General features: G+C 29.9%; 2 protein-coding genes and 1 long non-coding RNA gene across 4 annotated transcripts; 1 reads left to right on the top strand and 2 right to left on the bottom strand.

Moving 5' to 3' along the window:
- Positions 1 to 10,713: 10,713 nt before the first annotated feature.
- On the bottom strand, positions 10,714 to 14,848 carry LOC148311812 (uncharacterized). Its single transcript, XM_088278354.1, has 3 exons — positions 14,743 to 14,848; positions 12,189 to 12,546; positions 10,714 to 11,181 (listed from the first exon to the last, which is right to left on the bottom strand). Exons 1-3 carry the CDS (start codon positions 14,764 to 14,766, stop codon positions 10,847 to 10,849), a joined length of 717 nt encoding a protein of 238 aa, XP_088134480.1. The 5' UTR covers positions 14,767 to 14,848; the 3' UTR covers positions 10,714 to 10,846.
- Positions 12,560 to 24,964, top strand: LOC148311810 (uncharacterized). Of its 2 annotated transcripts, XR_015839336.1 has the most exons (5): positions 12,560 to 14,195; positions 15,742 to 15,860; positions 23,915 to 24,061; positions 24,254 to 24,314; positions 24,676 to 24,964. It is a non-coding gene; the product is annotated as an uncharacterized LOC148311810 (long non-coding RNA). The 2 variants fall into 2 exon arrangements; XR_015839337.1 differs by lacking the exons at positions 12,560 to 14,195; positions 15,742 to 15,860 and having other exon boundaries at positions 23,738 to 24,061.
- LOC148311811 (uncharacterized) lies at positions 18,419 to 19,711 on the bottom strand. Its single transcript, XM_088278365.1, has 2 exons — positions 19,576 to 19,711; positions 18,419 to 18,858 (listed from the first exon to the last, which is right to left on the bottom strand). The coding sequence occupies exons 1-2, from the start codon at positions 19,709 to 19,711 to the stop codon at positions 18,419 to 18,421; spliced, it is 576 nt and encodes a 191-aa protein (XP_088134491.1).
- Positions 24,965 to 26,961: the final 1,997 nt, after the last annotated feature.

Raw genomic sequence — 26,961 nt, 5'->3', positions numbered from 1 at the left:
TATATAGTATTAATCAGTCTTGATAATAAAGCGGTTAGCTTCGAAACCGGTAGACATTATAATAAAATATTTAAAGTGATTTAAAAACAAAGTTACATTTTAATTATAATAAGGTTTGTATTCAGGCGTACAATAAAAATTCATAATTCTTATCACGATTTTATTACCATTTCAGCAACAACAACAGAAATTCGAGTTTTATTTGCAATTGATGGTATATGCGAGTATGTATACGAACCTGCGATGACATTTTTTCTTTCCGATTTTTACTAGAGTGCTGATGTTTTGAAATATCTATGATCTACTGCTGAAAATAACGTCTGCAATGGTGGTCGAAACATCGAAAAAAATATAATGGTTGGTGACTTATTATGATGTTATTATTATTACTATTCTTCAAACCCGTATCCGCACCCTAACGGTGTATAGAGCACTACATCATAAAAACGCAGTGTTTTCTTGATCGTTAACACATGAAGGAAAGGTGATCAGCCCTCCGCTTCAGGTACCAGTCCAGGGTTATATTGAATTAATATTATAGTGAAAATTATTATAATTAGTAGTGATTGTAACTTTATTTGAATTAAACTAATTAGCTAACAATAGATGTTACTCGATTTACCTATTCACACGATACGTACTGTCAACTATACATTCTCGAGATGGTCTTGTAATGCCAACTGCATTTATTGGAAAAGGATTTCGCGATCTTTCAATTATACAATATGAGAGTCGTGTCAGATCCGTTTTGCGCTTAACAAAAAAAGATTATACGTATTTAAAAAAATGCATTCTGCATTGAATGAAACAAAAGCAAAGGAATTTGATTGTTCACATTTTTTTTCTCGTAGTTTTAAAGTTTACTGTAAATAGTTTTCAAGATGATTTGTTAAAAAAAACATGTGGACAAAAGAAATACTATACATATATTCTTCGTCTTTTCTGTTTATTCGTCTTTTCTGTCCGCCTCCGTAGTGTAATGGTCAGCACGCTCGGCTACCGTTCTGGTTCAATTCCCAGGGGGGGTCAAATAAATATAAGTGATTTTTTCACTGTAATATTTATTCAATATTACCCTGGACTGGTACCTGAAGCGGAGGGCTGATCACCTTTCCTTCATGTGTAAACGATCAAGATAACACTGCGTTTATATGAAGCAGTGCCCTATGCACCATTGGGGTGCGGATAAGGGTTTTATTACTTATTATTATTTCTGTTTATTAGATTATATTAGTATTATTAGATTATAATTTTTATTTTTAGAAAATAAATTAGATTTTGGAAATCATGGGTAGAATGGTGAATGTTGCACGTATGTAAAGTGATCACTTAACCAGCCTATTACTAAATTTCCAGATTTCTATATTCTTCTTCATGTATTTTGAGATGTCAAAATATATTATTATGCGAGTTTATATGATTATTATGAATTCAGTGGTTGCTTCATACAAAAAATACATCTCGTAATAGCTATTTTAAAACCTGCATTATTAGCAATACTGCATAGCTAAAAAACTCAAGTATTTAAAAGCGATAGTAATTCATCTTATGTGATTGAGTTTATTTGAAGAATAATTTTGGCTGTTATCCAGAATTCAAACATTAGGAATATTTGTTGCTTTTATTTCACGCTCTTGGTGATAATATTCTTATATTGAGCATGATCAAACAATCACCCACGTATAAAAATATTTTAAGCTCTAGGGTCGATTTTAACCGAAAATGTTTTGGAAAAGCCATTTAGATTTAGAGTATATTTCAATTATAACATTTTACATTTATGTAATTAATTGTGTTATCAGAATATTGGATTATTTATATATATATATATATATATATATATATATATATATATATATATATATATATATATATATATATATATATATATATATATATATATATATATATATATATATATATATATATATATATATATATATATATATATATATATATATATATATATATATATATATATATATATATATATATATATATATATATATATATATATATATATATATATATATATATATATATATATATATATATATATATATATATATATATATATATATATATATATATATATATATATATATATATATATATATATATATATATATATATATATATATATATATATATATATATATATATATATATATATATATATATATATATATATATATATATATATATATATATATATTTATATATAGATAGGAGTTACATTTATTATTTACCTTGCTTTTTATGTACTAGATTTATAGATCATGAAGTAATTTTTTGTTTCTTCTAGCTAAAAAAAACGTTCCATTTTAATCTGTGTAATAATAAGGGATAATCCAGTGTGGGCCAATCAGGAACTTTTCAGCATTTGCTCAATGCTGTGAGGAAACAATTTAAAACTCCCCAGGAGAAGCCGTTCTCCCGAAGACTCCCGTTCCCCTGGGAAAGGGTTCAGCATTTTGTGTCCTCTTCTTCTTCATCTTAGTTCTTATTACTGAGGGTTGTGACCCTTGTTTAAGCAATGACTCTTCTCCAGTTATCCTTTGACTGCGCTGCACGTAGCGCTCCACTGAGGTGCCGGCTGCTGCTTTAACTTGATCCGTCCATCGTGTAGGGATCTTCCTCTCCCTCTCTTCCCCTCCAGGCTACCATTCACAACCAGTCACTCCAGGCTATCCTCATTGGCAAGCGCAACTTGTATAAAGAACTTAAGAATCCTACATTGTATCCTACCTTGTATTATATATGGTTGGAATACCTACCATACAACACAAAAGCTGCTAGGTTGCACAAAAGCTGCTTTCGATTAAATTTAAGCCCACTTTGGAAGCTTCAGCAAGATGCAAACCGGAATTGCATTGCGCGGGTTGACCATGACACATTTTCGTTACCAAATACCGCGTGGGTACCTGCTCCCGCGGTGATTTGTTCGGCGTCGTCATCATGTCGTCATCCGACGTCACAGAATCTTTCTACTTGTTGCTCAGATTAATCACGATCCAGTTTAACAATGATCTAATCACACCAGGTAGCTACCCAAATGTTATAGTATGCTGTGAAATTTACAAAGGTTTCATTCGTTTATAACGATCGGGTAGAATCAATAAAACGTGAATGTATTTATTTTTCATCGTATTTAAGCCTAAAGATGTTATTGAGCGTCCATTGAGTTTTTTTAATTACCCGCAAAGCCTCTACATTTAGAGGCTTGTCTCTAGTATAGTAGTAAGGATAGGTAAGGTAAATGTGTAAAATACATCACAAATACCCAAACCAATTAAAAATAAATCTTTCTTGATGTATTAAAAAAATTTATTAAAAAAAATCTTGAATGTTTGTAATTTCTTGATTTGGAGTTGACGTATTCGCTACGCAATGCACAATAAAAATAAAATTTAGGAGTTTTTAAATCATATTTTTCAAATCATATTTTCATATGGTTTACGGAGTGCGTGGAAGTTTTTGGTAAGGGAAGGGTAATTAATTACGAGTATTTCAATGTTTTAGAATTTAGTACATAAACCCTGATGATTATAAAGTTCTTGTCGAAACCAGTTGGATAAAGTGTACCAAAAAGAGTGGTTAAAACAAAGTTGTTTAGTTGTTTAAAGTTTTAAAAAATATATCTTTACTCATCATTATTTAAAAGAGCAACCACAAAAATCGTACGACCACAGTATTGGTTATTGGTATATCCTCTCGAGTGACAAATATGTCATGTCAATAATATCACATTATAATGCTGGGGACTGCAATCTGACGTAATGCCTATTATTATCTCATTATCATACAAAATATTTAACATTAATCATGCTGTCGATTCATCACGTAGAACCTCAAGCAACAAGAAAATAATTGGATCTAAAATTGAGTCTTTTATTTTATAAATGGTAGTGCGATTATATTGTAGGTATCATTATTTAATATCGATATTGTGTGTACAAAGTAATCCTTGTATAAATAGTGTCTTCTTCATCTTCTTCTTCCTTCTTATAAATCCAAGCATCTGTTTGTTTCGTTATCCGTCTCTTGTGATGTGGACTACCAGCTGTCACACCATCGCTTTGGACCACGTAGTCTTCTTACGTCTGGGTTCTCTTGAAGACCAATTCGGACCGGTCGATATTTTTGGATTCTATTGACATAAGCATTCCAGAATCGTCTTCGCTGTCTTCCCCATCTGACTATATCATCCATATTACACATTTTCCGAAATTCCGTGTTCCTCATTCGGTCTCTTAACGTGTTTCCGGTTATGCACTTAAATATCCTTATTTTTGAAGTTCTTAGAAGAGATTTGGCTCTCGTTGTGTGTACTCTGGTCTCTATCCCATATATGGCAATCGTTTTTACACATGTCTTGTGTATTTTTACTTTGGTTCTTGCTCTTTGATAAATATTATGTAGAAAGCAAAGTGATTAAAATTGAAAGAAAAATAACGTAAGATTAAAAATTTAAATTTTTATCGTTTCAAAATCCAACAAAATTCTCAACCTAAGTTTATGAAGTATATACTTTGATGGAAAAAAAATAAAATTTATAAAGTTACATTTTTCTATTTTACAAAAAAAAGTATTTTGGGATAATTCCGTTGTCTTTGTGAAAGCTTGAAGATAGATTATTTTAAACGAATTTATTTGAATCGGACGTTACTGTAACAAACACATGTAAATTTTTTTATTTTATGTTATGATATTTATTTCCGGAAAATGTTTTTACGGGGGTAAACTTGTACATGTGATTCCACCAAAAAATAATATATTATTTATTGATTTGGTATTAACTTTGAAATAACATGATGATTTCGTTAAAAAAATCAGACAGCTTTTTGAGTTCATCAATGTAAAGTCGACTAGTTGAATTACAGATGTTCTCTTCAACAGGTGAAAAAACGCATTTTTATTTACTAATTACAAATATAATGAGCTTGCATTTTCACCTTTTGATGAAATATCGGAAGTTTTCGAAACTAGTCTTGTTTACATTAATAAACTCAAAAACTAGTATTTTACAAGTATTTCATTTTGATATTACAAAAACTAGGTAATTCTAACAAAAATTAGTGTAGTCAAATTAATTTGTGTAGTAAAAATGATTAATTAATTTTGATTAAAAACAGGTAAAACATTAAAAGAATTCATAAAATTTCGTTGTAACACATATATAATACATATGACCAAAGGTAGGAAATCACATTCATTTGCGGTTTATTCTTGGCCTTATCAGGTATTTTGTATTATACGGTATAATATGTATACAAAATGTCCTTACGACCATATCGATTGTGAAGATAACCTTCACACTTTGACATATTAATATCGTGATGTCACTTAATACTATTTAGAGCTTATTATGTAGTTACTAGTGTTGTAAGTATGCAGACAAGAGAAAACATTGTATACGCAAATGCTTTGAATAGTAATGAGTACCAACTGATTTAAGTGCCTATGTATACAAAATATTTTTTTGAATGATTGACTATATTCATTCTTGGGGCAAAGAATTACAAATTTAAATACACGGTTTATTATCTGTATTTCTTTCCCATCTATTGTATATCATTATCTCCCAAGTTTTTAAATAAGACGGTATAATTCTTAAGTTAAAATTTATATGAAGAAAACAACTTTTCTGGTGTACTTTTTAAATAATTGTTTTTTGAAAGTAATGCGGTATTTGATTCCTGACTGAGTAATTTGATGAAAAAAATCACTCTCAAAACATCAATAACTTTTGAAGATAACATCAACGACATTAAATGATGTTTGAAGAATGTGTTTGATAAGAGGCTGGTCTTTCCTTAAACAAATTTCGAGAATACGAGCGATGGTCTCATTTTAAAAGACCGATGAACATTATTATTTGCCCTTGTAAATTCAATATGGTTGAGTCAAGTATTTTTTTAAAACATTTTCATTAATAACAGGGTATTTATAAATACCAATAATTATATATACTTTACTTCGTAGAATTCATATGGCGTCGTACAATATTTGTATTTTTCCCGCACTTTTAATCACAATTCTTTAACTAGGCAGTTGGTCAATTCCTGTTAAGTTACAGCCATATCATTTTGATTCAAAGAAATTTGCTTGACCGTGAAAGCAATCTTTAGTTGGTACGTTAATGATAATTTTTAAAATATATATTCCAGAGAAATTTCTTATCTAAGCTTACAACACAATTTAGAGAAAAACCCTGCGACTAAAAATACAAATTTATTTTAAATGCAGCTAGTTGGTAGTATTCCATATTTGATTTTTTGGTAATGCATTCAAAATAAAACCAAATTATTGGATCGAATTCCACTTTTATTTTTTAATTACTGCTAAAAATACAAAAACAGTTTTTATTTTATTTTTAATGTAAATAATATTACATGCGTAGTTTGAAATACATATAAACATTGGATTAGTTTAAATAAATAAAAAATCACCTTTACTAGTAGAGGTGGTTAAATTAATAAACAAAAAACATTGGTAAATATTTGAAAAATACTATATATATATACATATATATATATGCATATATATATATACATATATATATATATATATATATATATATATACATATATGTAAAGCCGCATATATATATATATATATATACATATATATATATATATATACATATATATAAAGCCTTCTGGAGCTTTGCACAAGAAACCTGTAATGTAAGTGTCGACTTTTAAAGGTCAATTTTATGTGAACAAGTGTACAACACACATATAACTAGTATTCCAATGTATCCATAAATTGCGTTTTGAAGATTTAGTAATTTGCCGTATGGCGACAGCTTTTCCCCTTTTTAATATAATTTTCTGACCAAGCTTTTGAAAATGATTTTTTTCTTCAAAAATCCTAAACTATGAAAAAAAATTCATTCAATAAAAAACAGTTCATTCTTATCACGGTAGTTGTATTTAAAAAATATTATGATAAACTTGTATTTCGAATGAAATAAATAATGTGCAATATAGACATGGGCGATCGAATTAAAAAAAAAACCTAAATAAATAACGATTTATTTTACTTAATCCGGTTTTTGGATTCGATCCTTTAAGACCAATTAGTCGACAAATCGGTTTCGTATTGGGTATTTGTAGCTTCTTATATATTATATTTAAAATAAAATAAAAACTAATACTCGTAAAAATCGGGTATAAGTAACCAATACCATTCCCAATATTTATACAATTTTCTATGTTATTTGATTTAATAAGGGTACATTTTCAGGGGGCCCTTGTGTAATTTTGTGACTGAAAGGGGGGCTAAGGGTCAAATAAGTTTAGGAACCTTTCAATTAGTTAGTTCTTTGCTTCGTTTGTTGCGTGTGCTTTAAATTCCAACCATTGAAAGCATCGCGCTACACTTTTGATCAAGAAACATACAATGAGTTCATTATGCACTTTTCGTGGAAATCATATGACCTAAATACCAATTCTGAATAGCATCTCTGTTAAATTGTTTTAAAATGTATAAAAGGGATATGAAATATTTCACATCACATACTTGCTTAAAATGTACGTACATGATACGATGAGTTTTAAGAAGGTTTATCCTTATAAGATGGGACCTTTAATTTGATGAAGTCATTTCTGATTTGTCATACCGAATAATGGTGTATGTATTCTTTATATCAGCTGTTTCATTAAATCAAGTTCCGCTGTCATATGACATAAAAAAATGTCTCTCTCCAAGCATAAGAGGTCAGTCTCTTTTTTTGAAAGGCTCAGCGCAACTAAAATTATAAGATTGTATTAAGTAGAAATGTACGGAAATTGTATAAAAATGTAACTATATTAATTTACCAAAAAAATCAACAAGACAGGTGCCGTGGCGTAGTTGGGTAGACGTTCGACTGCGAAACTGGCGTCGCGGGTTCGATTCCCGACAAAATTTCCCAAGATTCCCTGCAAAATGAATTAAAGAAAAATTTGTTACAATTGGTCTGGGTGTTAGTGATGTATTTTTCACATTTATTTTCCCTATCCCTACTATTATATCTGCAGACAAGCCTCTAAAAGTAGAGGCTTTGCAGGTTATTCCTTTAGAAGAAAAAAAAACGTTCCCTTACACAAAATTATCAGGTGCTCTATCAAAATTTGTCTTTGAAATCAGACAGTTTATAAAATATTCAAGCATTGTAAGCTTACTATTTTAAAACTGAGACTGTACTCAAGCAAATAGTAAATACATATCGTGTTGTCTATTAGATATTGGCATAAATATTAAACAGACTTACGGATAACAGCGCCATCTCTTGTAAACACGCATTAAACAAGCAAAAACAAACTTATGTTATTGCTCGCAGATCTACCAATCATTTCCACATTTTTCCAGACTCAGAAAAGTTTGTGTAGATGGCGCTAGACATTTAACGGAGATGATTATTATTTCATATTCTGATTATTTTATATAATATTATAAAATGTGTAGGAATAAAATATTGGTTTCGTTTTTATTATTACTCCAAAAAATACATTCAAAACAAATAATAATTTTGTTCACAACATTTTTTGGGTGTCCAAATCCTTGTCACAAATCTGGGTTTCGTCACTCTAGGGGTTATTTCAAATTTTTACATCTCAACATATATGAATAAGAAAATGGAAGTCTGGATATTTATAGGGCTTACGACATGTCATAAGCTAGTTTAAGTGATCACTTTATACACGTGTAACATTGGTCCACTTCCGTAGTGTAGTGGTCAGCGCGTTTGGCTACCGTGCTGTAGGTCCCGTGTTTGAATCCCAGGGGGGGTTAAAATAAATATTGGTGATTTTCACACTCATGTTTATTTAATATCACCCTGGACTGGTACAAGAAGAGCAGAACTAATCACCTTGCCTTCGTGCAATTAACGATCAAGATAACACTTCGGCGCTATGATGCAGTGCCCTATGCACCATTGAGTGCGGATGAGGGTTAAAAAAACACGAGTGTAATGGCGAATGTTTGCAAGTGTATTAAGGGATAAGTGATAACCTAATTTTTTCTCACCTATATTGAGATGTCAGCATGTAAAAAAATACGTTAAAAAAGAAAAGGTTTATATTATCCACTGACACTTTGTGATGGAATTGCATTTTTAATATATTATTAGATTAAAACCAATATTTTTAGCTTTTCCACTTTATTTCCACTTTATTTAAATAAAGTGGAAAAGCTAAAAATATCGGTTTTAATCTAATAATATATTAAAAGAAAAGGTGTCTGTTTGAAGAATTTTAGATTTAAAGATTTTTAATGATAATAGGTGAATCCAATATTTACGGAAGATGCTAAGTGGATTAAGATGCTAAGCGATTTTAATGATTTAATTTGAACGTTAGTTTTATTTATATGTATCTATATAATTATTGTAATATAGATAACTCAAGGTATTTCTCACCTCATTAATCAAGAACGTAGACACATCAGAAGGCCAGTATAGCAAAATGAATAATCCTTCGTATGTGTATATAATGAAGTAATTACATATGCTATAATTAAAATAAATAATTTATAATATCAAAGAGATATATGCATTAAAATATATGCATATACATAAAACTTTACATTACCTACTTATTAAAATGATGCATACTTAGAGTGAGTTGGTACTTAAAATAAATATACGTACATTTCCCAATGCCGATGAAGGAATGGTTCGTTATTTACATCGCATGATGCACTTTTTTTTCTTCTTTTTCTTCTGCTTGGTGTAGGCCTCGTGGCCTGTTTTAAGAGGGTTTAGCTCATTAGGATTCTGCGATGTCGATTTTTAGCTGTCGATCCATCTCTGGTGGTATGCCCGGAAGTCGTCTACCTTGGGGTTGTCCGTGCAGTGCAATATGGGGGAGTCTGGATGGTTCTATTCTCCTCATATGTATATCTTGAACCTAATGATGAATTCAAAGGTAGGTAATATGTAGAGTATACACAATTGTTCGATGTTATTTGTTTTATTACTTATTTGTTGTTTCTTATTTATTACATTGTTTAAAACCGTAGTTGTATCCAAAATACGGCTGACTCAGTACTGCACGGACCCCACATGAGATGGACCCCTAAAATTTTGAGATGGATACCTTGGGAGAATAAAAGAGGCGTCGGAAGACCTCAAAAATGATGGTCCGACGACATGGCCGCTGTGGGGCGTTGAAACTGGCTACAAACAGTAACATACCGAAAAAAATAGAAGGATACGGAAGAGGCCTATATCCTGCAAAGAGGACAGAAGGCTAAAGAAAAGTATTTTACCCAACGTTTAGTCTAGCTAGAATAAATATTATTATTATTAAAATTTACAGGTATTTCTGCAACAAAATAATAAGCTAAACTTGTAAAACAACTCTAGATCATTTGTAATCAGATGTTTTAATTCAAACATTTAAAATGTAACTTTGTTTTAAAATCACTATAAATGTTTTATTTTAACTTTATTATAATGTCTACCGGTTTCGAGGCTAACCGCTTCTTTATCAAGACTGATTAATACTCAAGACTGATTAATAATCAAGACTGATTAATAATCATGACTGATTAATGATTAATAATCAGTCTTGATAAAGAAGCGGTTAGCTTCGAAACCGGTAAACATTATAATTAAGTTATAATAAAATGTTTATAGTGATTTTAAAACAAAGTTACATTTTAAATATAAAATGGAAAATCACAAAATTAGTGCTTCAAATATAAATTATAAAAACAGTGAACATTGTAAAATCTCTTTTTTTTATTTCAGTATAAAAATGTAAAGCTAATTCCTTCGTCAATCGTTTTATTTTTGATAATTTCTTGCAATTATACAAATACAAATTTTAAAATCAAAATAAGTCATTCTATTTTACTTGTTATCATAAGGACTAGGACTATTCATGAACATCTTTCTTTTAGTTTCAAATTGTGTCTTAGTCATCGCTTCTTCATTCATAGTCTTGTCGACGTCAGAGGAATCCTTGGTGACTTCTTCTTGGCTTGTTACTTTTGGTACGATGTCCGCCCAAGAGCTTTCTTCGTGGGGAGGCTTCAAGTCCCTGCTGATTTCTGGTCCATTATATCTATCTGGAGTTTTAGTCTCTACTTCTTCTGGAATTTCTTCGTTTACTGAGTTTGGATATATTTTGGCGTAAGAATCTTGGGATTCCTCTCCTTTTTGGTGTTCTTGTGATTCATCCATATCTAGAAAGTAAATAAATATTTTGGTTTAGGATCAGAGCTATTCCAAGCATAAGCAAAAGGCATTCATACTAAGTAATAAGTACATTTTTAAAAGTAGATTTTGATAATAATAGAAAAAAGGGTTGTTTCTTACTCAAAATAACATAAATTGGTGAATCAAACAAAATATTGAGACTTCTTTATAAATAAATGAATCGTTTAAACGATAGTTTAATAAAAGAGAAATCGATTTAGGGCATCGATTAAACATGGAAGTTTACGAATTAACGACAGCTTAAATTTAATTTCTGAACTTTTATTTCTAACAGCATTTTAAACCCGGTTGTTGATCAGTATCAGGAAGTTAATAAAAATGAAAAGGAAAGTAATTAATATTTGTTTATTTGTGAATAGAAGTAAGGTAAAAGTTATCTACACAACGTAGTTATCGCATTATCTTCCGTATATAATCGATGGCGGTTAAGTTAAAATTAGATAAAATATTATGTAGATCAGAATTTGATATCCTGTGGGTTGTCCTCTAGAATTCTATATTGATAACATGCTGATGGCACATTTTGTACATTTTGGTATATTTTTGATAATTTTAAAAGTAGGTACTCATAGAGTCTATATAAGTCAGAAGAGCGTGGTCTCGCACTCTTTTTTATGTTGAGTCTGGAATACTATAGATTGGTAGTGACCGTTATTAATAGTCCCCGATCTCCAGATTTCCTTATGTTCGAGTAATCCTCCTGATTATGTCAACTCACCGCCTTTGCACCGTTTTCAATTATTTGAAAATAAGGACAATTATCTCAAGTGATAGTCGACGTAAAGGGGACCTGACATGACACGAATAGAAGAAGAAGGAAATATGCGTCGAAAAAGATCGAAGGTATTTTAAAAACCAATTTTTGGTGTATTAAAAACCTAACCTAACAGAGCACTTATGCACGACAGCTAAATATGATAACCGCTAATAATAGGTAGGTACTAGAAGATGGAAGTTTTAATGAGTTAGGTACCTTTTTTCTCGTCATCATCAGCGTTTGTATGATCATGTGCGCGTTCATGAATACCTGTTACCCCACAACAGTCATCTTGTTGCATCTGCTCGATCGGTTCTGTGGTGACGTCTTGTTCCTGGTCGTGGTCACCTTCTAGAGTTCTCATGGTCATATCAGACATGGATGGAGTGTCATCATGGTCCATAGGTTTTTGATCTGATGCTGTTAGTATGGATGGCATATTGGGAACGCTATTTTCTTGAGATGCTGGGGCTTGGGTGCTTGTTTGGAAGCGGCGTCCGAAGAGGGTGTAAAAGGGTTTTTGACCATCCCTTTCATTCATAGGCAGCGCCAAGGCGGTCGAAAGGATTACGAGCTGTAAAAAAAAATGTTATCCACACATAGTATAATAAAAATAGATTACAAATACAGCATCAATCTAAATAATGCTAAATGTTCTATCAATGCACGATTCTAGTCTTGTCACCGTTTTTAAAATAAATCGCGACAGCATTGGCAAATTTAAATAACTAACTTACAAACCATCACGTCGCCTCACTGCAGAAGTAGACAAGGAGAATAGATTGCCACACCACTCTGTCTTTGCCAACATTATTCGCCTCTTCCACACCCATGACCTGACCGCTTTCAGGTATTTGAATTGTAAATTTTCAATGTTGGTAAATTTGACAGATTTTAAATAGTAGAATGTCTTTCTGTTTTTTGTTTGTTTGTAAAGGAATAACCGACAAAGCCTCTACTTATGTCTATCTATGTCCGCCTCCGTAGTGTAATGGTTAGCAGCATCGGCTACCGTTCTGGAGGTCCCGGGTTCGATTCACAGGGGGGTCAAATAAATATAAGTGATTTTACTCTAATATTTATTCCATATTACCCTAGACTGGTACCTGAAGCGTAGGGCTAATCACCTTTCCTTCGTGTTAACGATCAAGATAACACTGTGACAACAACCACACCAATTGAAAATAAATATTCATTCAATTTATTTGGCAATTAACGAGTATCAAGCTCGTAATGCCAGTTTTGCAGTCGAGTCCTTACCCAAAGGGTGCTTGAAATGTATGACTATCTATATAAATACAAAGGTCAATATTCGTTTATTCAGAATCTTAAATCTCCTAAAATTATTTACCTCCGAATTTCAACGTTGTATTAAAAAAATGTTGAATTGTATTAAAATTATAATTCGTTTGATAAATTACCGTCTCTTTGTACTCCATGTACCTACTTCTAATCGAAATAAATGCAACCCGTTTCGTTACATGTAACAATAATTTTAAAACACTCGACAAGGATTCTTTCGTTCTGAAAACGTCACGTTGACAGTTGATATTTCGCTCACTCCTTTCAAGAACGCCATAAATCAAAAAACTTGTTTTTTCAGGAGAACGGTTTTAAAGTTCAAAAATATAATACAATGTATTAAAAATAAATATCAAGCCACTTATTGAAGTTTTTACTGCACAACAGATTTTTTCAGGTAAAACCTGAAGGTTTTTTCTCCATTTGAAAAATATTAAGTATATTTAAAAAAATTATTATACAATGCCTTTTCTTCAAAATGCAAAAATAACACTTTCTGCCCTGTAGCGGGTAAATATTAAGTAAAAATTATGCCGCTTTTGCTAGGATGTAGTACATTTTCTGGGCATTCCGAAAACATGCACAACTGAAAATTGTCGATTTATGATTTATGACGTTCTTGAAAGGAGTGAGCGATTTATTATAAATGCAAATATTTGCTGTTTACTAAAAAACAGTAATATTTATTAAGGACGTTAAATAATATTGTTGTTTTGGATATAACTCTCTTGAATAGTGAAAATGCATTATACAACAAGAAGAAAGAATACATATTGTTACAATCTAGCAATGCAAGAGGATAATTTTCGTAAATTGTTGTGCAATATCGAAACAAAACGAAAAATTGTAGGGAAAAATAACAACGTAGTGTGCTTCTGTTTTAAGTGTCATAAAAACAAAATTTCTTTGAAATTAATGATGGTATGTAAACTAATACACTAATGTGATTAAAACATTTTAAAACCTGTAATATATCAGCAATATACTAGTACTAGCTACTAGCTATTACACTGAAATTTCTTTATTAATCAAGAAATTTTTATTTGGAATATTTCTTCAATGGCAACGATATATAGTTATTATATTTGACTGTATTGGTATCACATTAAGATATATTGTTTATAATTAACTGACTGGTTAGTAAAACAAAAATAAAACATAAAAAATAAATAGTGTAAATTGCGCAATAATTTATTTCAATGGTGTAACATTTCTTCACTCAAAATGTTTAGTGAGCTGTGCATATTTATAAATTAATTAATAGGTAAGTAAAATTATTTTAAACAAACTGTTACTTCATTTTATTTAATGTTAAATAATTTATAATTCAATTAGAAATTAGTTTTTAAAATTTGCTTGAACTGGTGTACACAGAGCCTCAGTAATTGATAGCCAAAACATTTTTTGTGAAATTCACATTTTATGTGCACAAAATTGCATGATTTCTAGGACTAAGTATTTCACTTACCAAAACGCAAGCGAAGGTATTCATGTTGATTGATTAGGTATTACTAAATAAATTCGAGACAGGACACTATCTTCTTCCTTTGCCTGAGATGGAAGACAAAGTGTGCAGTCGATGGACGTCTGACTTCCTTTTATACAATGTAGACGGGAAAAATAATTATATCTAGTTTACATTCCACGCATAAAGAACATCGCCACTTGCGGTTGGATTAGCCATATCTATATTACATGTATTGTATGTCTCTGCCGGGGTATACAGTGTTCATTGTCACTGCAGTACCATCCGATTATGAGTCAGGACGCGTGGAATAATTATATCCAGTGATCAAAACATATTGACGTCTGAATAAACAGAGCTTCCCAAACTGCTTCAATCTATTAAAGATTACACTGGCCAACAATTTACAACTTTTATTTTGTAACTGGCATGAAAATACCTGACCTTTATGCACTTTGCATAGCTGAATTAAAAAATGAAAGCAAAAAAATGTAGCACTTCAGATTTTTTAGTTATGGATATTTTTAATTATGATATTGACTAAAGTTTATCTTGTTATTTATGTATAAATATGTATAAACACATAATTCTATCGAATTCAATATCAATAAGTTAGTATATTTAAAATATATATATATATATATATATATATATATATATATATATATATATATATATATATATATATATATATATATATATATATATATACATATATTTTCACTGTTACTCCATAATTATCCATACTTTTTTTAATCCTTAGACCTTAGACTAAAACATGTCTAGATACCCACCACTCTTGCGGTTTCAATGTATGGAGTCCATACAAACAATAATATGACTGTAACATCAAAACTTGACGTGATACGAGCGTGTCACCATATAGACTTTGAATAAAAACGACTAACTTAGTCCAAATCAGTCATCGAAATTTCAGTTACAAAATCATTGTTGGCCAGTGTAATTATTATTATTTTTATTAATTATTAATTACTTTTTCAGGAAATAATGATGGTGAAGGCTGAGGCATCGACAGAAAGAGTAAATATCAATGTGCTAAAGATCTCATAGCCATGGCGAAGGATTGTTCCAGTAATGGACCCCAATTGGAGAGGCATCAAGTAAGATTTAAAACTTTTTGTATGTATGTCGGGGGCATATCGCTCCATGAGCAATATCTTACTACCAATTGAAAAAAAATGTTTATAAAATAAAACCACTTTGTTTTCAACCATTTTTTTTATTACATTTTTTCTCCAACCGATTTCAACAAGAACCTTGTCATCATCAGGGTTTTAGCCCTGATGATGACAAGGTTAAGGTAATTATTTACATTAACAAAAAAAATAATTAAAAAAAATATAAATATGTATATTTTTTATATTAATGTCTGATGTGAATACCTATTTATTATAAATATAAAAACAAAACACTTGTATAAGACTACCATAAGAGTTTATACATGTAATGTAACACGACTAGTTTCGAGAAATACAGATACCATATTTTCAATAAAGGTGAAAACACTAAATTTCTATTCACTCTTTGATGAGAACATGTGTAGTTCTCGAAATTAGTTGTGTTAACAATAATTAATTAAAAAAAGTGGTCTTTAAGCCGTCAATTACTGAATTTGACCATTTCAAAACTTTTTTTAAAATTATTATTCCTTGGGTGGAAATTGTCTTATGTTATCAGTCCTAAAAAAAAATTTGTATTTGTTAAAATTAAATTACAAATATTTTGCTTAAAGAAATAAACGCATAATAATAATATTCTATTACTGATTTCCTTGTCTACAAGAAGTCTATAATGATTATGTAAATACAAAAATACATTAAATGTAGATTATCCTATAGTAAGAATTAGTTTACTTTACGACTTAGTACAAAATTTAATGCATATAAATTACAGTAGCTAATTACATGAATAGTGAAAAAATATATACAAAAGGCCTTCGAAATTCCAATAGATTTTAATTAGCCATTTGTTAAACGAATATTAAAAAAGGGGACATTGGGACTGACTAGAGATATATATAAAAGAGCAGTGCATTATGAGATGAATTACTTTTGTTTAGAGATTAATAAAATTCAATGTTTAATAAACTTCATATTTTACTGTTAGTTTTCTGTGAGTGAAGTGAGAAAATTTTTCATTCGTTGTAAATCGATGGAGGAAAGACTCATATTAATAATAATAAAGAATTAATTAGACGCACAGATTAATTTTATAGATTTAAAAGTGAATTTGAAATATGAGTTCAATGTATTACGTGCGCATTTACCAATGGCATACATTGTCATTGAAGTCATTTGGCCATCGCACCTTGAATATTAATTATTATTACTAGGAACTTACATACAAAAATATTATAGTATACGTGTCACATGGGCTCCATAATATTTTATTTAGGTACATGTATATAAATCATAAAATATTCAAACTAGATTTTAATCCAAGATGTCTTTATTTTTTTAAAATAATCAAGTAATTAAGAGATATGAAAATCAATGATTCGTAAAAGTGTTCAATATACCTATTTATTATTCGTCCGCCTCCGTAGTGTAATGGTCAGCATGCTCGGCTACCATTCTGGAGGTCCCGAGTTCGATTCCCAGGGGGGTTTAATAAATATAATAACAATTTTTTCACTCTAATATTTATTCAATATTACACTGGACTGGTACCTGAAGTGGAGGGCTGATCACCTTTCCTTCATGTGTAAACGATCGAGATAACACTGCATTTATATGAAGCAGTGCCCTATGCACCATTGGGGTGCGGTAAGGGTTTTATTATTATTATTATAGTGGGTTTACAATAAGTGGTAAAAAATTTGCCTTTATTACTTTATTATATTTTAAAGAATATTCACAATAGATATAAACACAATATTTATATATTATTTAATATAATTATAATCTCTTCCGAAATTTGAGTGGGATGGCTGTCAATCATGAATGCGGAATGTTTCACGTGTACGTGATCACTTAAATCAGCCTTATGTAAATGCCTAGACTTATTCTTTTTCAAATTTAAGTTTTACTTAGTGACAAGTATTTTGATGCATTCCGCATCATTTTCAAACACCGAATGTGAAGCTACTCCTAAATTTTAGAGTGGGACGTTGAAGGTTGAAGAGGGGGAGAGCTATTTATTATTTTTATTTATTTATATTCCATATTCCATATTCTTCTTCATATTTTTGAAATATCAGTAAATGAATAAATGAAGAAATATACCTTAAGGTTAAAAAGTTATTAAAACGCACCAAAATACAATTAATTTATTCTTATATACGATGTACTCCCTTATTAGACAAGTACAATAAAATATTTTGTTATCGACCTTGCAGCTTAAGGACCTCTTATTTGATGTATCATATATTTATTCATTTTTTATTATATTTATTTTATTTGTCGGGAATTGTAGAGTTTACATATAAAAAAATGATATAATAAACAAAAGTTACATTAATAATAATAAACATTACATTACATTAACAAAAATAGTTACGTTAAAAAAAAGCCAATTGAACAATTCCACATTTATGTTGCATTTTAGTACATGAGAGAATTGAGAAATCGGTTGTCAAGATTAAATAAATAGGAAATTGATTTAATTTTTTTTAAATTATATTATTCGTAAGATTAATTTTTGATTACACGATATTGCTTTATGTAAGTAATTCGTCATCTTCTTCATCAATCAAAACTTTCTGCAGCCTGAGTCGTACGGAAAGTTTCCTTCTTTTCGGAATATATCGTAAATGCGGCAGCAAACTCATTAAAAAATAATAATCCTCATCTTCTTGAACTGTAGCTTGTGTTTTCTGCTTCTGTTTCCTCCCACCCGAGACACGTGGACCACTGGTTATGTCATTGGACACTGATTCCTCTCGTATTTCGGGGTTCATGCTATCGTCTGTGTTATCATCCTGTACAGCAGCATTCGTGTCTGACTTTTTCAAGGCGTCAATCAAAAAAGTAAGTTGCTGGTAATATTTCCAACTCGAGCATGGTATGTCTGAATCGCCATTTGCTAGCTTTTTATTTTTAAAGTACTCTCTTCTGAAAAGATCCCTCAGCCTCTGCCATTTTGTTTTCAATTCTTGACCTATAAAAATATACGTTAAATTTATATACCTATGTAAGCACTTTAGTCACGAATTTCAGTTAAACATTGATGAATTTTATTGTCATTACGTGATAATATAAAATTCGAGGATAGCGTCCATACTAGTTAACACATTAACTACCAAAAGCCGATGAGTCGGCTTTTCGATGCCAACCGTAAACGACCAAACACCGATTAGTCGTTTTTTTTAAATCCTCGCACTAGGAATAATTCTCACGCTTATGTACATCACTATATCGATTTCAAATTTTTCAAAACTATTTATTTTAAAAGAATATGTACCAAGAACGAAAAAATGCATTCTTATTTTTAAAAATTTAAATGCTTTACAGTACAAATTATTAAACCAGCGCATGACGGTCGTCAGCCCGGCAAATGCCCAGACTTCCATATTCTTCTTCATCTTTGATGAGATGTCAAAAAATAATATGAAAATAACTCCTATATTTGGAGATTATCCAGATTTTGTGAACAAGTATTTGGACAAATTGTTGTAAATACGAATTATGACCAAAAAATATCGTATTGTGATACATTCTAGATACATTTTGCATTTTTTTTAAATATTGTCTTTAACATGTAAAATTTTGACAAATAATAGTGGATATATTTAATTTTTTATTTATAGTAAAAATCCCTTTATTTTTTAAATATAAAAGGTATGATATTAGCAACATTATTCTCCAAATTACTTACTCGTACTGCCCATTTCTTCAGCTATTTCACTCCATAGATTCCTAGACAATTCCCTGTTGTTATTGTATTTTTCTCTCGAATCCCACAATGGCTTTCTTTCAAAAACCAAAGATATCAGCTTATCTTTGTCAACCATGTCATCAACTAAATATTGAACACTGTATATTCGTATTAATCGTCAACGGTAAATAAAGAACCTGTATTTTGTTCAAATCGTGAGAAACTTTAAAGACATGAGATATGGATTTATTGTACGATACATATGTATACATATACCTACATACATATTAATATGTTAGAACATATATTATGTAAACATATCGCTCACTCCTTTCAAGAACATCATAAATCAAAAATTGTTAATTTTCAGTTGTGCATGTTTTCGGAATACCCAGAAAATGTACTATATCCCAGCAAAAGAGGCATATTTTTAACTTAATATTTACCCACTACAGAGCAGAAAATGTTGTTTTTGCATTTTGAAGAAAAAGTATTGTTTAATAATTTTTTTGAATGTACTAAATATTTTTCAAATGGAGAAAAAACCTTCAGGTTTTACCTAAAAAGATCTGTTGCACAGCAAAAAGTTCAATAAGCGGCTTGATATTTATTTTTAATACATTGTGTTATATTTTTAAACATTAAAAACGTTCTCCTGAAAAATCAAGTTTTTTTGATTTATGACGTTCTTGAAAGGAGTGAGCGATATATGGTATACATATATAAAAAATATGAAAGCGTACTAACTTATTTTTACAATATGCACTCGCTTATTCAGTTTGATATTTATTTAACACTCCCCTCGTGGCGTAGTTGGCTAGGCACTCGACTACGAAACTGGCGTCGCGGGTTCGATTCTCGCCAAGTGCAAAATAAATTAAAGAAAGATTTATTTTCAATTGGTCTGGGTATTTTTAATGTATTTTTCACATACATCTTCCCTAACCTTACTATTCTGCTTGCTGACAAGCCTCTAATTGAGACTTTGCGGGTTGTTCCTTTAAAAAATATATTCACACTTTGTTTAACAATAGGTACTTAAAAACTGTCACCAGATCAACTGTAGGCTGTACAATTGATGATGGAATGGTTATTCTGAAACCGGTAGTCATAAAACAGTGTTTTAAGTGGTATTACACAAAGTTACGATGAATGATAAGGAGAGTATTAATGTAAAATTACTCTACACCCTATTTAACATATATATACGAACTTTATTTGTACCTTTTTTTTATTTGTAGTTTATTTAATGTAAAAAATACGTTTTCCATCATATAATAATAAGAAAAAAAATACAACACGATAAGAATCAAAGGTTTTTATTTTTAAAAATGTACAAAAAACATACTGTTATTATTGCGTTTTGGTTAATAAAGGGGTATAAGACCATGTAGAAAATAATTTATCAATGGTGGTGTCCATGACCATGCCCGTGACCATGGTGATCTCCACTCTCGCTGCTGTAGCTGTGCCCTCCGTGATGGGGATCTTAAAATATTTGAAAAATAATATCAATTACATTCGAGCAATTCACCAAAACGTTACATTTCCATTGTTAATGATTTTAAGTCATTAGGAATTATGCCTTGTAAAATTGTTACGTTTTGGTGCGATTTAATGATTTCATATTGGTTTAACACAAGATTGGTCACGTTTTGTCAAAACTTTAATTACAATTTTGATAGAATTCAGTAAACAGAACAAATTTGCATAAAAGGATTTTTGTGCAATATTGGAAATGTAACTTTTTGGTGAGGACTTCTACAATTTTTGTAAGAGATTTTTTAACATGCATCAAAAAATTTACTTGGTCTGCCTTCCGACTGAGAGATCGCTAAGAAAGCCACGACGAGTAGAAACAGCGTTTTCTGTGAAAATAAACATCCAATTATTAGTTTTATATTAATCAAATATATATTATAACAATATCCAGGGTAATATTAAACAAATATTAGAGTGAAAAAACGCTTATATTTATTTTGACCCCCTTCGGAATCGAACCCGGGACCTCTAGCATGGAGGCCAAATACGGTAACTTCTACACTATGAAGTTGTGGTAATATTATGTGATCACTGGAATAATCCTTTTCAAAAACATTTGTCACATCCATATTTTTAAATCACAATGGCAGTGAGGAATTTTCAATAAAAAAAATAAATAAAAAATATATAAAAACATGTTAAAATTCATTTAAGCATAAAGTAACAAAACAAGATTATGTGATAATAATGGTAAAATGAGAATGAGTAATTAAGTAAACAATATAAAAAATACGAATGCTATTGTACTTTACATAAAGGGTGACGATTTGTAACATACATATGTAGATAAAACTGGTGAGAAATTATCATGTTAAATATGTTTATTTAAAGTGCATTTAAGGAAAATTTAATTTTAAATTACGTGGAATCATTTTACGAAATGATAATAATAAAATACAATTACAAGTAGACTAAAAAAAGTATAATTTTAATATTTAATATATAAATTAAAATGGAGTTCTTCAAATTAAACGTTAATATAAATAAAATAAACATAATTAAGTAATGATTCCATGAATTGTCAAATTATGTAGAAAAGATTTTTTGGAATTTTGTGAAAATTGTGATATTTAATTAAATACTTACGAATATCTTCATTTTGATGTCAAATTGTTTTGATCCAATTGAAATACTTGAAGGTTCTGTTTCGAAAATTGCGAATTCACCTGTTTTATACACAAAATGGTGACCCAAATAAATAGCAAAAAGTTTTCCATCAGTCATGGAAATTTGTATACGTTCACATCTACATACAATAAAGGCTTACATAGGTAAATACCATGTATTTAAGGTTGATGATATTACAATCAAATTTATTGAACCAGGACATCGACCGGCCTTACTAAAAAATGGAGGTACTTCTAAAAGAGCAAAATCAATCATTCCAAATCCGTGCAAATTTAACGCCATGACGCAGCTATTCATTGATATTATTGACAAATAATTTTAAGTGAACATCATTGACTTCATTTACTAAGTAATAACTATACATTGGTTCTTGGGTAGACATGGAAAATCAAACTAAAAAACCGAATTATATACCTATTTACTTGAAATAGGTCGTTATTTGAGTCAATTTTTGGATTCGATCATTTACAGTTGATCACGCCAATCAGTGCACGAATTTTATTGCGTATTGCGTATTACAAGCACCTAATATATTTGATATCGGAAACTTAAGCTGTATATTTATATTAACCGAGAAAAAGTAACAGTTACCCATTAGTCACATTTCTATAATCTTCTGAGACATAGGCTGAGAGGATAGACAACCAGATGATTGTATCTTTCCAATTATTACTATCATAAGTTGCCACTTTCCCAACAGTCTTGCAATATTTTAAATATTAAATTTTATAAATTCAATTAAATAGCGAGATTCTGTTTATAAAAACGAGTGTATTTAAAATATATATGCATTTATATATTTAATTATTAAAAATAATTTTTCAAAATTTGTTTTTAAATTCATTCAAACGATTTTATTACAAACGTCATAAAATTATAATAATTTAAGTATAAAAGTTTTTTGAAAAATTTAAAATCATTCTATGTATGTCTTTAATTTACTTAATATTTTTTACACAAAATTTAAAAAAAAATTGTTGTTGCTTTGCAACGTTATGTAATTCAATTCTTTATACAGGTAGATACTTAATTACCAGGTACAAGTTTATATGTATCTTGCATACTTATAAATGTTTACACTTGAATGGTGTCATGTTATGGACTACTTGTTTTATTTTAAATTTTAAGTTTTCATGAGTAATGAATGACGTATTGAAAAAATCCAAAGGAAAACCATTGGAAAACTTTTATTTTCTAAATTGTACTTTTTTAAAGGAAATAACCGGACACCCTTTAAGAGGCTCGTCTGCAGGTACGATAATGAGAAAAAGAAAGGTTTATTTAAAAAAATACATCTAACACCCTGACCAATTGAAAAGTAATATTTCTTTGATTAAATTGTTCAAATAGTGGGAAACGAACCCGTGAAGCCAGTTAAAAATGTGAATAAATGTGATTTCTGAAATTTTAGTAAATTGATATCAGTGGTAGAATGGTGGGTACAATATTGAATGTTAAACGATGTTTTAAGTGAATACTTAAAGTAGCCAATGACATGTCATAATAAACCCGGACTAAGATAATGATTATCAATTGTATATTTTTATTATTGTTAATTTAAGTTAATCCGTTTTTCTTCGAAATTTCAGTGATGTTTTAAACGGATGAATCCAGATACCTTTTTGTTTAAAAAAAGGTTGATCGTCTTTCAAATGAATTTGACTTTTAGGTCGTTTTCCAAGTAGCAGCGGAAAAATAATTTCCCCGTTGGTGATTTAATATTTTAGTATAAATTGAAATGATCGAAGGATTCAATATCAGAATTTAATTAGCAAGTTGCGAGTAGTGAGCATACAACAGCAAAATGAAGTTCTTTGTGAGTAATTACTTCATTTTTTATTATTAATTATTAACTCTAAAAATTATTGATCACTTACATGTCCTTAAGTTTCTCTTGACAAATTATATTTTTGAATTTTTGAAAACATGTTTGTTATTTTTAAGCATAAACAACACAACTATTATTATCTTACTTATTAAACTTAATAAATATTTTAAATATTTTCAGGGTATTTTTCTGTTTTTCTTCATTGCATTCATTGCTGTGACTCAAACCAATGGACACCCAAGTAAGTACTGTTTCATTAATTGATTCGGCAGTCACTTTGTGGTAAAATCTATACATTTTTAATTTAACTTTTACTTGTGTTAAATAGTGGTATTTACTAACTAAAGAATACATTGAAAGGTATTTTTTCACTTATAGTATGCTGGCATTTTCACTCATTTTTAATCATAAGATTTATCCAGCAAACCTGTACCAAAGTTATTATGTGAATTACCAAAGTGATAGTACATTTTCCAAATTAATGTTAGATTACTCTACACCCTGTACTATATTTTATTTTATTTTATCTAAATTCATTTTCAATAAAACGAGTGAAATAATAAAATTATATTCAGTTCATGTTGCATTTGTTTTATTCCCAGGTGATGGAGATAGCCACAGCCATGAAGGAGGTCACGGAGGGCATGACAATCATGGGGGTCACGGTGGAGACCACGGAGGTCACGGGGGTCACGGGGGTGGCCACGGTGGTCATGGAAAAGACCATGGAGGTCATGGCGGTAAATAAATCAACACAAAACAGTGAAACCGGCGCCAGCAGAACCAGGAATCGTATACCTATTGAATGATAACTTTTAAATGTAGAAATATAATATAGAAATCTACCTCAAATAAAATAGTGTCAAAATATCTGATCGATTAAAATACATCATAGCATATATTTGGTTTCTTAATTATTTCAATCTGTTTTTCACTTTTGACCTTTTGATAGGACCCTAATAGAGCATTCTGTAATACTGTCATGTGGTCCTGGTTCGGTACCCGCTTAGGCTAATATTTGAAATTATGCTTTGTGAATCTAATCGCCTTGACTTTAGTGAACGAACAAAATAATACGGTATAAGCTTATGCATTACGCATAAAATATTTTAAAAATATGTAGTTAGGTACTCAGATGGTGTTTAATATTTTTTTTCAAAAATACTCTGCGTCTCGATCATAGTATTTATTAATCATTTGAGTAAGTAAACTAAATACAATTCTTTCATTAATTGCGGTAATATCTGTCCATTTTTCATTTCTATTTTACTTGGTAAATACCACTATTTCTTCATTTTCGGTGTTTGTAAATAATGCGAAATGCATCGAAACACAATAAATTTAAAAAATAATGGTATTTACCTAGTAAAATCTAAACAAAAGAGAAAAAATAATAATATAGATGTCCCAAAAGAAAATAAAGTGATTCAAGAACAAGGTTTCTAAATTGGTTCATATATATAGAACTTCCAAGAATTTGAGTAGTGTGGTTGTCAATAATGGGTAGAATTGGTGGATGTTACACGTGTGTAAAGTGGCCACTTAAACCAGCCGATGACGGTCGTCAGCCCCGTAAATGCCCAGACTTCCATATTCTTCTTCATCTTTGATGAGATGTCAAAAAATAATATGAAAATAAAGTAATATAAAAGGAGGCCTTTCATTGGTCACTGCAAATTCTACTTTATAATTTATTGAAACTAAGAAATCTTGATAGAAGGGGAAAATTTAAAAGGTTTTTTTTTATTGTGTTACTACATGTGCATATGTACAATACAAGACAGTAATTGTTAATTCAAATCATTTAAAAAGGCAAAAGAAAAATATCTTCATAACAATGAACGACAAAATAATCACTTGACAATGTTCACCTTGATTGGGTATGTTTGGGTCACCTTTGTTTCAGTATAATAATAAATAATATGTATTTCATCTTCAGTTTTTCGCAAGTACTTTTGATAAATAAATTATTTTTATTATTATCACACATAACAATTGAACGTTTGCTACTTTTAAGATAATATTTATGATTATTAAATCGCAAATAAAAAACGTCGACTGTTGAGTATATAAATATATAATAATAATAATAATAAAACCCTTATCCGCACCCCAATGGTGCATAGGGCACTGCTTCATATAAACGCAGTGTTATCTTGATCGTTTACACATGAAGGAAAGGTGATCAGCCCTCCGCTTCAGGTACCAGTCCAGGGTAATATTGAATAAATATTGCAGTGTAAAAATCACTTTTTACACAAAAATATTTATTTGACCCCCCCTGGGAATCAAACCCGGGACCTCCAGAACGGTAGCCAAGCGTGCTGACCATTACACTACGGAGGCGAACGTAAATATATAATATACGATTAATTCATTAATATGGTTCGCAGAACAAGTCATTTTTGACTATAAACTGTTTACTTTCCACCGATAAACATAAAAAATATATATATTTGAAATGGGTACAAAAAATCAAATGACCGACAGTCAAATTTTATTTTTGAACTTCTATTAAAAACGTAGCATTTTATTTTCGATGTTCCTCATATTGGAAAGACAATAACTTAGTAAAGATTATCTTTACAAATCTAATAATATACCATTATTGAGTAAAAAGTTTATGGCAAAAGAAATATGTAGGGAAATATAAAAAAAAATCAATTGCCTTTAAAAACCTTCGAGAAAAAAATGTGACACAAGACCTTAATGAAGCTTATTTACTGATTTTTAAGCTACTGTTGTGGGTATACTATACATCAGTCATAATTTTTGCCAACAAAAGATACTCCTGTTAAACGATTTATTTTTTATTTTAATTATTATTTTCAATCAGTTTTGTAGGTTTTCGCTCTGAGCTCACCACGCGGCCTCGCAATCACTGTCCG

This window comes from Brachycentrus maculatus, unplaced genomic scaffold (assembly GCF_059751285.1).
Source record: "Brachycentrus maculatus isolate JH-2025_06_01 unplaced genomic scaffold, ASM5975128v1 h1tg000056l, whole genome shotgun sequence".
Classification (NCBI taxonomy): domain Eukaryota; kingdom Metazoa; phylum Arthropoda; class Insecta; order Trichoptera; family Brachycentridae; genus Brachycentrus; species Brachycentrus maculatus.
This window is presented reverse-complemented; position numbering and strand designations above follow the sequence as displayed.